Source organism: Asparagus officinalis, chromosome 4 (assembly GCF_001876935.1).
Source record: "Asparagus officinalis chromosome 4, Aspof.V1, whole genome shotgun sequence".
NCBI classification, from domain to species: domain Eukaryota; kingdom Viridiplantae; phylum Streptophyta; class Magnoliopsida; order Asparagales; family Asparagaceae; genus Asparagus; species Asparagus officinalis.
This window is the reverse complement of record NC_033797.1, coordinates 22070174-22081511: the sequence shown is the minus strand read 5'-3', so window position 1 is coordinate 22081511 and position 11338 is coordinate 22070174. Positions and strand designations below refer to the sequence as shown.

The window sequence follows — 11338 nt, the reverse complement described above, 5'->3', positions numbered from 1 at the left end:
TTTTAGATATCTAGGGGTTCCTTTGATTAGTAAAAGGCTTTCATATGAGGATTGCAATCCCCTTATAGAGAAAATTTCAGGCCAGTTTCAAAGTTGGTTAAAGCATGACAACCTATCTTATGCAGGGAGGGTTCAAGTGATTAAAAGTGTGATTCTAGGAGTGCAAAACTTCTGGACATCGAATTACATTCTCCCTGTCAGAGTAACTCAGAGGATTGATGAGTTATGTAGGAAGTTTTTATGGGGAAAATCTGAGAACTCACTTAGAATTCCATTAGTATCATGGGATAGAGTTTGCAGTGGAAGAGAGCAAGGAGGCTTGGGTGTATTCTCTGCCTCCTTATGGAACTTGGCATCAGCTTTAAGAAGCTTGTGGTATGTTCATGTAAACAAGGAAATGCTATGGGTTAAATGGATTCATGGGAACTATCTAATCCATTCAGATATCTGGCATGTCAATGCTAAAACTGGGGACTCGTGGGGCTGGAAACAACTCATCAAAGCCAGAAATAAAGCTTTGGTTGTTTTGGGAGGAGTAGACAATTTGCTGGAGCTTCTGAGTTCATGCTATATGAATTCAAAAATTAAACTGTCAGCAGTTTATGCAAAAATTTCCCACTTGTCTCATAAGGTGCCCTGGTTCAAAACAGTATGGGGGAAGATGAACTATCCAAAACATACATTTGTGTTTTGGCTGGCGGTGCAGAACAGACTCCTTACTCAAGATAGATTGATGAAGAGAGGTATAATAAGCATAAATTCTTGTTATCTGTGTTCGACTGCTTTGGAAAACAGAAATCACATTTTCTTTAACTGCTCTTTTTCAAGAGAAGTGTGGCTATCTATTATGGAATGGCTTAAGTTCGAATGGCAAGCCTGTGAGTGGAATTCACTGATAGATTGGTTTTCTACCAAATTAAGAGGAAATGGCTTCAAGCAGAGTTTGAAGAGGATGGCAAGTTCGGCGGCTATATATAATATCTGGAGGGAGAGGAATCTCAGGTGCTTTCAACAGAAATCAAGGACAGCATCCCAAGTGGTTAGGATTATCAAAATTGATATCTTAACCATCTATATGAACAGTTCCATTACAGAGACTAACAGAGACTGGCTTTTAACTTTGTAATGTTAGTTAGTTAAGTGGATGTTTTCTTGTTTAGTTATCTCCCTGAAGAGATCTTGATGTGTATAACTGTTTCATTTTGGTGAATGGAATAAAATTAATTCATTGACCAAAAAAAAAAAAAAAAAACATCCAGAAAAAAGACTCTGCAAGCTCAACATCCCCTTAGGATAAAAACATTTGATACAATAAATGATCCAAGAGCTGCGCATGATAGAGAAAAAAACTTGCGCAAACAGTAACATTCAATAATACCTTAATTGATAGTCATAATTATCAAGAAATCAACCATGTCTGATGTAACACCAAGTTTCCAAATCAAAAGGACGCTTATCCACAAAAAGAGAACAAAGCACTGCAAGACCTAAACTTAACTACAAGGCTACACCTCCACCCATTCAGTAAGCCATATCTTTGTGTCCAAAACTAATATATGAGGCATTCATGTTATATAATAATAACAGCTATGTACTGTCAGCAAAAGTAAGCTCCTAAAATCTTCAGTCACATCCTGATGCAATGATCGGTCCATTATAATCATATCCCGGAGTATAATAAGACACTCCAACGACCCCCGAGCTGTGACCACCATCACTATCTCCATAAGAGTGAGAACTATAACTCCATCTCCTCAAATAAGAGTCTTTTCGATAATCATGGCCACCGAATTTGCTACCACCACCAAACCTATGATTTCTCCCACTTGAATAAGACGAACTTTCAGCATATTTTACAAGCCAATCTGTGACTTCTTGGTTTGCTTCCTGCATGAGCACAGCTAGAGACTTGGCCAGTTATTGGTTTCCATCCTTGAAGAATGTTGTAGCTAAGCCGTATTTGCCATCTCGGCCAATTCGATGTACGTAGTCATCTGTCTTTAGGGAGATCAAAGTTGATCACGTGAGGCACATGAGGGATATAGAGACCATGAGCAGCCACATCTGTAGCAACCATGATTGGAGTCCAACCTCACTTGAAGGAATTTGAAGCTTTCTCACGCACCTGCAAAGAGCACATCGGTACATTCAACATAAGTTTAAGTTGTAACATACTATTATGAATAACTATCTGGATCAAAAGGTCAAGCATTCTGTGCATATTTTTGCTTGAACTAAAATTAACATGTAGTTCTTGCAAACAAGTATTTTCAAGAAGGAAAAAAACATACAAACACTCATTTGTCCAACCCAATCCCAGTTCAAATCACCCAGATACACTGCACCAAATTGCTTCACCTTTAATATTCATTATAGAGATAATGATAGTGGAAGAAGAAAGCCATCCAAACTCTTGAACTGGTGAAAATAATGGAAAAAGTGATGTTATTTAGCAAAACTTATGGACAAATAGGCAGCCAGATCCACTTTCCCATTGGAAAATTATAATATTAAAAACATCCATAAAATGAGGAACATCAAATTGATATTAACCCCAAATAAGCATATCATTATAAGTCTTTGAGTAGTCAGAAAAATTTAATACCACAAATTGATATTAACCCCAAATAAGCATATCATTATAAGTCTTTGAGTAGTCAGAAAAATTTAATACCAGAATCTCCAACATATGAATTGTAAATAATTTTAAGAATTTTAGCAATAAAAAAATTATTGTCATAAGTAGACACTGAATCAAAGAGTTAAGTCATCCAAGGTCATGAGCATTGATTTTATAACATACAGGCTGTGAGTAAACCAAACATAACAAGTAAAAATGCTGAAGAATGTAATATAACTTACAGGCTAAGTACGATCTCCATGTATAGTTGTTGCAGGGAAGCCATTAGAAGTAGGAAGGCTAAAAATCGGAAATTTCAAGCCTTTTACTTATTTAACAAGACCAACAAGTCTTTCAAATTTATCCTAAAAGTCTATGTCATGATTGTCAAGAAAAGTTTCAATGGTAGACTTATTTACTCAAGCATTCCTAGAATATGAAGCTTCATAAGGGCCCGGATCGAATTGAACGCCCAAGGATTTATCATCCCTATTAGGGTTGTGACTGTTTGGTTGGGAAATCTTCAATTCCAAATCAAGATTGAGCCCGCTGACTATCCCAGGATAAACAATTGCAAATTAGAGGCCGGTTCATGATCCTTCATCAGAAATCATATCTTCATAAAAAACAAGTGGAAAAAATATACGAACCGGTAATACCACTATTATTGGTTTCAGGAAGTATTTCACCATCATAAGTAGTTGGGTTAAACTTGATAACAGCTTCACTTCCATTATTTTTGATTGCTGCCCGGTCATAAGCCCTGACCACCAACAGAAGAACTGTGATAGTTAGCAACCACGTTAAACTTCTTATTCATACTAAGGAACTTATTGCCAACATGTAGAAAATCAGTGTTCGGTAGGACCTTGCAGCTTCAATTTCGCTATCAAATAACCCAAGATATATATACCTACAACAAGAGAACGAATAAGCAAGAATAAGCATGAAGTAATGAGCATTTGGAAAACAATTACACCTACAAGAGCTTTTAAAAATGATATCACTGTTTGAGATGAGGACCCAAAAAGAAGAGAAATTGACTTGTGCGCTGCATATAGATTCTTATCAATCACAAACAAACACAAAAGCAAGGTGAAAAAAAGGAGTCGTATGATAGGATACACATTGCTAATATTACTCAAGAAAGAGGTGGAGGAAAACCATAGGCACCCATGCAATAAAAGATGCAACTACAGTTCCCCCTCTAAAGTTTAATTTACCACTTTTTGGAATTTTAAGTTTACAACTCGCATGGTGAGGAAAACGGTTTTCCCTTGGCCGTGAAATGTCACTTTGGAACTAACTGAAGGTAGTGTAGGTGATGACCTGATTCATCTCCGACTCACCGAGTTGTAAGTAAAATAAAGATGCGATTAAATAAACACCCACACTACAGAAGAATATTAGCAAGATAGAATCAAGATAATTTCCTAGAAAGAATTAAATAAAGCATGTATATAAATGGCCCTTGCTTAGAAGATTGGTTTCTCCACAGAGCTTCGAAAAAGTATTGTACGTTTGATCAATTGTTATTCAAAATTTATTAATGTGATTAGCATTTTTTATGATTTGTGGATATTTATCCATCAAGAAAACATCAAGTGAACACTTTCCATACAAGTTAAAAGGTTTCACGTCTTAGCTAGTGAAAAATTATTCCACTTTAACAATTATCCCATTTTGCATGAAAATGTTCTAATTGACTAACACCCCTTTAACTAATTGTCATAATTCGTATAAGTCATTTCATTGCTAAGAAATCGAGGAAGGATGTATGCCAGCACGGACATGATTTGATACATTTTTAAACAACATACACAATATATGCTAAAAGAGTCTCTAAGAAAACAGAAATAACATGCAAGAAATATGTGTCTGATGCATGAACAACCTGTCGTCGTAGATTCACTGCTTAGTGCTTACTGAAGTAGTTGGGAACTCACCCTACCAGTCAGTAAATTGGACATGGAAATATTGACATTATAAACTCATGTAAAAAGTTCCCCTCTAGTTCATTCTTTATCCTAACATATCCGGTTGTGCTTGTAATCAATTAAAAATGGAAGAAACTTTCTATGTTTTAGAATTCAGTGAGTCATCTTGTCTATAAGTGACTTGCAATTGTTGTTTCAGGGACACAACGGCTTCCACGCCTTGTTGGCCTTCCTAAAGCTCTTGAAATGATCCTGGTAAAGTACTCCGCCTTTTTCCATTTATTTTGCCTATAGAAGATTTAGAAGTTGAGAGATTATCTACAAGAACAGCAACAACTAATCTTTGCTGTGGTCACTAATTGATTCAGTCTGAAATTTCTCTTCCCCCATTTTGTCCATATCTGTCCGATTCATATGTCCAAGCCGATTAAAGGAGAGGAAGCTCATGCACTGGGTCTTGTTGATGCTATAGTACCACCTGATGAACTTGTAAAGGCTGTTCGCAGTTGGCTTTGGATATTGTTGAATTCAGAAGACCATGGATCAAGAGTCTTTACAAAACAGACAAGATAGAGCCCCTTGAGGAGGCCATGGAAATTCTCAATTTTGCAAGAACTCAGGCCCGTAAACGAGCTGCCAATCTTCATCATCCATTGGTTTGTATTGATGTCATAGAAGAGGGTATAGTCTCTGGACCACGCACGGGACTTTGGAAGGTAACTTCATACATGCCTAGAGATCCTAACTACAGCCTTTTCAAGTATTTGAAGTCCCATAGCCAAAAACCATCTTCATCTTTTTGCTGAAGGCATGGCATCTGTTTTTGTTAGGAGGCAAATGCTTTTCAGGAACTACTTCATTCCGACACATGCAAAAGCTTAGTCCATGTCTTCTTTGCAATGCGTGCAACCTCAAAGGTAGAGGATTCAGAGTACTTCTAATTTGTCTGTATTAGTTTCTTGTGTGCTTGTAAATTAACCATGCAACTGGCAGATGTGTATTGCTTAGGGGTGCTAAGCCAAATATTCATTCGCAATCAACTAACGCATTCATTCATCTAGCAAACTAAATAATAAGTAGTAGCAAAAAGAAGGTCAAAACTACAATAGCTAAATTCGCAGCATATTCATGTGCAGATATAAGCTATTATTTATCTGATGAAACATATGCTATGCTGATTAAGCCGAAAATAAACAGAAAATGAACCTGCAAGCTGAAATCAGCGTCATCGAACTTCAGCTTCTCTAGAATAGAGAGGCAAAACTCCACCGACTTCTCAAGGATCACCAAAACCAACGACTCTACGCTCTCCGCTGCTCAAAAACAACGACCAATTAGCCCTAAAAATCATAAAAAAAACTTCCAATTCCATCAAAACAAAAGCAAAACCTGAAATCGAGAGAGAAGAGCCGACGAGCAATTTGGCGGCGAAGATGACTGCATCGATCTGAGACGCGCAACACTATTCCAACCCTAGCCGGGCTTCGGAATCGAGGATCGCAAGGAATCGAAAGAGACCGGACTTGATAGGAGCGGAGCGGAAGCGGTGAGCGAAATCGCGAGGGGGACTATGATCCTTGAAGAGGTCTAAGAGATTGGAGATCTCTTCCATGGCGATGGAGAGATCAGTTCATGAGACGAGTCGGCGAATCGGAGAGGCGACGACGAGGGGTTGAGGGGGGAGAAAAGGGGATGGCGTTGGTTTGGGGGAAAATAAATGAGAAAAAAAACGGAAATCGAAAAAACACATCAGTACCCAACCACTCCCTTGGTAATTAAATTTGGTGGAAGGCTCTTTTGGGAAGGGTAAAGTTTTTTTGGAACTCCCTCTTTTAAAGGATAGATAGATACACAATTAATAATGTATTGACATGCAATTATTGTAAAACTTCCAATGACTCCATTTTATTAACATTGTAATATTCATCGTATTAACATTACACTCTCATTGCATTGACATGTAATATTCCAATGACTTCCATTGCATGTCAACACAATTAATAATGTATTGCATGTCAATACAAAGGACTACAATAGTCCATTGCAATTAATAATGTATTAACATTACACTCTCATATTAATATTATTTATTAATACACAATTGCATGTCAATACATTATCAAAGGGATCATATTAATTATTTTTTTAAATGACCCGATTTGTTATACCAGCCAATATTTTTGATAATGATCGATATATGAGAGACAAAATTCCCAAATAAAAGAAAACAATAAAAAATCATAAATATTTTCAAGATAAAGTATTTAACCTTTTATATCAGTCGATATAGCGATATATTAGCCAATATTTCATATATTGCCTATAAGAGCAATATTTAAAGGTAAATTAGATATCATTCCTTGATTTTAAATCTCCAATAATTCTATATTATTCCCTTAAAATTTTGGCGATTATAATTTAGGGACTAATATTGAATTATAAAACATTTGAGGGATAAATATGTAAATAGGCTAAATTTAAAAGAATAGTTACTTTTTTGAAAACTCTCTCAATATGGGAAATGTCTCAAAAAACCACTCAACTAATTTAATTTGACATAGCTCCCTAACTAGAGAAGTATTATAGATATTGTAGATAACCTCTCTCAACTTTGGTGCGGTTTTAGAAAACACCCTTTGACTTAGTGTGTCTTATGAAAACTCTCCTGGTCTTTTACACATCTCTTAACGAACCCCCTTAATGTAAAATACTTTAATATGTGATTTTGTCAAAATGACCTATTGAAGAAAGCCATTTTAGTTAAAAAGAAACTCTCAACCGATAATAAAAGGATTATGACCAATTTATAGTTCTTTTTACGTACCTCTAAATCTTTATTTTTTTTATCTAGCAAAAACCAAGCTAACTCTTTTATGGTTGAGGGATATTTTGAACTTTTCAAGTCAAGTACATATCACATAACGAATTTGACTCAACGATATTAGTTTTGAGGGGTTAATTGAAAAAAGTTCATAGGGTTAAATCAAAACTTTGAAGTTGAGATAGATTAGCTACAACACCCAAATTTGACGAACAAATATTTACTCATTTCAAATAGTTGATGAGGGGCCCCATAGTTGAGGAAAATTTTTCTAAAATTAACCCTTAAACAAAGCACTATTTAAGACATATGTGATATCAATCTTACAAGAGTGGATTTTATAGCAAGTCTATCAGTATCTCTGAAAATCTTTTGCTACAAAATCTGTAGAGATAAATTTAATCTTTATTTAGAATGACTATATGATCCTTATGGTTCTCCTTATCTTTTATGATTTGTAATAAATTATTTAACAAAATAAATTAAGTTGTTCATTTTATATGTCTCACATTTATGAAGCATATAGTTTTGACATGAGTGTTATTAGATTCTCTTAACTCTTTAACCTAAAATTTTGGATATTATTCAATATTGGATAGATCTAAATTATTTTTTTAAAATGTAATCCATATGTCTGCAAAATATGTTTAAATCATTCTCAGATTATATTTTGTAGTTTTCTAAAATTAGAGAGTAATAGTTTTGACAAATTAATTAATTCGTTGAGAAGATGTAGGAAGATTATAATATTATATTTTGGAATTGGTCACATAATTTATATTTTATTTCTTGATTAAATTTGCATATTCTAACTTTGAAAATTCTAGAGAAAAGTTTTGAATGTCTATAATACTCGGTTGCTAGATAATAGAAAGTGGAACTAGACAATAGGTGCGAGTAATTTCTTTATAATTAAACAAAATCCTCTATGACCAGATAAAATTTACTATTTTATGTTGATGAATTCAAGATTTATTTTTTTATTAATAATATTAGTCTTTTAGATACCGGTGCTTACATCATTAATATTTTAAAAGTAGTGTTGGGCGCAGAGTCACGCCCTCACGCCGCGGAAGTGATATCAACCGAGAAAAAGCCCTGGTTTTTATTGTCACAAAAGCTCAAGTCAACCTCTATATTCTCGTTTCACTAAGGAAACAAGAACAGAAAGTAAAATATCTCAACAAAATAAAATATACACTCTTCCTCTCGTCAGTTCTAGGACTGACTTATCGAGGGAACCTACAAGCAATAGCCAATACCCAGAAAACAGTAAAGACACGAGATTAACGTGGTTCGGCAAACTTGCCTACGTCCACGGAAGAAGGGGAAGGGGAGATTCCACTATAAGGAGAACACTGACAACTTGTACAATCCACAAGCTCGTCTCAAAAGAAGAAGATTTAATTTTTACCCAAAAGAAATTGACCTCTCTCTTGTAAAATCTCCCCAAGCTCTCTCTTGTTCTCTCCTTAAAATCTCATCTTTTTAGATCTGAAAACTCTATCTTTTGTAGCCGTCAAAACCCTCTATTTCCTCCTCTGCAGCCGAAAAACGCTCTGTCGTTTCTCGCACAAACCCTCGGAACATCTCTTCCTATTTTTAGGAGAAAAAACCAGGCCAAAAAACTAAAACTGGGCTTCACAAAAGTCTGCTGCCAAGACTCCGCGAGACACAGAACGTGTCTCGCTCGTGGATGTGGCCCCCGCGAGACACAGAACGTGTCTCGGGCACACACGTTCACAATTCTCCACCAAATTTTGGACGAACACCAGAAGAACACTGTGAATCACCAGAGAGATCTGAAATGCCAAACCAGGCTAAAACCAGGTCAAACCAGCTGCGCCACTATACCGAGACTGCCTACGTACCCTCTATTAGGATCAAGCTAACCGTAGTTTACAAAAGCCCACTGCCAAGACTCCGGGGGACACGGGACGTGTCTCGCTCGTTGGTGTGGCCCCCGCGAGACACAGAACATGTCTCGGGCACACACGTTCATAATTTTCCACCTAGTACATCATTTGATAAACCTCAAAGTTTGGACGAATACTAGAAGAACACCGCGAATCACCAGAGAGATCTGAAATGCCAAATCAGGCTAAAACCAGGTCAAACCAGATGCACCACTATACATCGGCTGCCTACGTACCCTCCATTGGGATCAAGCTAACTGTAGTTCACAAAAGCCCACTGCCAAGACTCCGCGAGACACAGGACATGTCTCGCTCGTGGGTGTGGCCCCGCGAGACACAGAACGTGTCTCGGGCACACACGTTCACAAATAGAATTCCAAATCATTAAATTTCTCTTAGATCATTAATATTTTAAAACTTTATCACTAATTATGTGGAAGGTAAAGTGTTGAAACCAACAAGATTTTATATATTGAAATATCTGAAACTTTTTAATATATTATGATAATCATAAACTTTTTTACAACTATATTATAGTAAACACATAAACTAAAAATCAACAATTATAAAATATTTGACCACGTGCATTGCACGTGCATTCCACCTAGTAAGACAAAACGTATAAGTTGAAATAAGTATCTGACCAAACGTGCTCTAACACAAGCGCAAATGCATGAAGAATATGGCTTGATATCTCTTAGGTGTTTCATCTTCATTTGAAAGACAGGATGTCCTGCATAACCTTTAATTTTCTTCAACAATGAAACCAAAATGTCCTTGTAAAAACTCAAATGGAAGCAATAATGCATGCATCTGAACATAACCTTTAACATATGTAGGGGAGCTTTATTACAACACAACAAACACGAACACAAACATACACAGAAGGATATGTAAACCTTCTTTTACTTAGTCTAGTATTTGACAATCTTAAGCACCAGCAATTGCAGCAAGAAGTACTACACCAGCAGCACTAATTCCTCCTCAGACTTCAACATATTGGACGCTGCGAACAAGAAGCTCCATTTTTACCAGTATATCTTCATTACGCTTACGCAGACGAAATTCCATCGATTCAAATGCTAGAGGGTTAAGTCTTGACGCTTGGATCTTTGGAGTTTCAACTTGAGTCCACTCGCCGTTAGGGTCGAGTTTAACATCGTTCTCATTATAGTTGAGCCCATCCTTAGCCGTCTTCACTCCGGCGATTAGCGTGGTTTCATTTGAAACTGGATTCCTCAGTTTCACTTCCAGCACTACCTTGTAGAGTTTATCTTTCTCAAACATTGTCAGATCAATGGCACCATAGTGGAGGGTGTTATTCTGAGGATCACTCCTGCAACACAACAACAAATAAAATGATATAATTACTTTGGGGTGGGGTGGGGTGGGGGTGGGGGTGGTGGTTAACTCCAGATACATCTCTTTGAACATAATTTTAGGTTGAGATGTCACCTTTAGGATCTGTTCGGCAACTTGAGGTAAACCGGGTTAGGCGACACAATAATGAACCAAGCGCAATCCTAGTTTGACAAATAACTGGACCAGGACTAACTGTTGTGCCTCGAGAAACCAAACCAATTGCCGAGAAAGATAAAGAACCAACCAAAATCAATAGCACAAACAATCACACACCAGTTTTACGTGGTTCGGCGAGATGCCTACGTCCACGGGGTAAGGAGGGGGGAGTTTTTACTATTAGAAATCAAGAGGAACAAACTAGGGTTACAATCTCTCACCAAAAACCCTCAACAACTCACTCTGCCACCTAGTCTGCCTGAAATCTGAACCTGAGCTCCATCTCTTCAAATCTCCACCTCGGCGAAGATTCTTTCAAAACTGAGCCAACACCGAACAAACCAATGCCTCAACTGCTGCATCCAGTATGCCATGGCAACGGACTCATGACAACAGACCCCATCCACAACACATCGAGACCCAAACGGGAGTGCGAACACTCAACCCCAAAACAACTGTGTCTACTCACCAATTAACTGAGCCTACACCGACTACACCAAATGCCTCATTTGCTAAGACCCAAATG

General features: G+C 37.0%; 1 protein-coding gene across 6 annotated transcripts; it reads right to left on the bottom strand.

The window, feature by feature from the left end:
• On the bottom strand, positions 1340-6325 carry LOC109836912 (floral homeotic protein APETALA 2-like). Of its 6 annotated transcripts, none has more exons than XR_002246125.1 (6): positions 5947-6325; positions 5764-5870; positions 3489-3533; positions 2863-3402; positions 2292-2418; positions 1340-2125 (listed from the first exon to the last, which is right to left on the bottom strand). XR_002246125.1 is itself a non-coding variant. In XM_020404955.1 (5 exons), exons 2-5 carry the CDS (start codon positions 5784-5786, stop codon positions 2327-2329), a joined length of 273 nt encoding a protein of 90 aa, XP_020260544.1. In that variant the 5' UTR covers positions 5787-5870; positions 5947-6322; the 3' UTR covers positions 1340-2326. The 6 variants fall into 6 exon arrangements, 2 of the variants coding, with proteins under 2 accessions (XP_020260544.1, XP_020260543.1); XR_002246123.1 differs by having other exon boundaries at positions 2863-3383; positions 5947-6323; XR_002246124.1 differs by lacking the exon at positions 2292-2418 and having other exon boundaries at positions 2863-3383; positions 5947-6323.

Excerpts from the sequence above, each read along its gene's own strand:
- LOC109836912 (XM_020404954.1), bottom strand. The coding sequence starts at position 5,786 with ATGACGCTGATTTCAGCTTGCAG. Across the intron at positions 3,534-5,763 it reads ACGCTGATTTCAGCTTGCAG|GTATATATATCTTGGGTTAT; the intron begins GTTCATTTTCTG and ends CTCTTGTTGTAG. Across the intron at positions 3,174-3,270 it reads CAATAATAGTGGTATTACCG|TCAGCGGGCTCAATCTTGAT; the intron begins GTTCGTATATTT and ends ATCCTGGGATAG.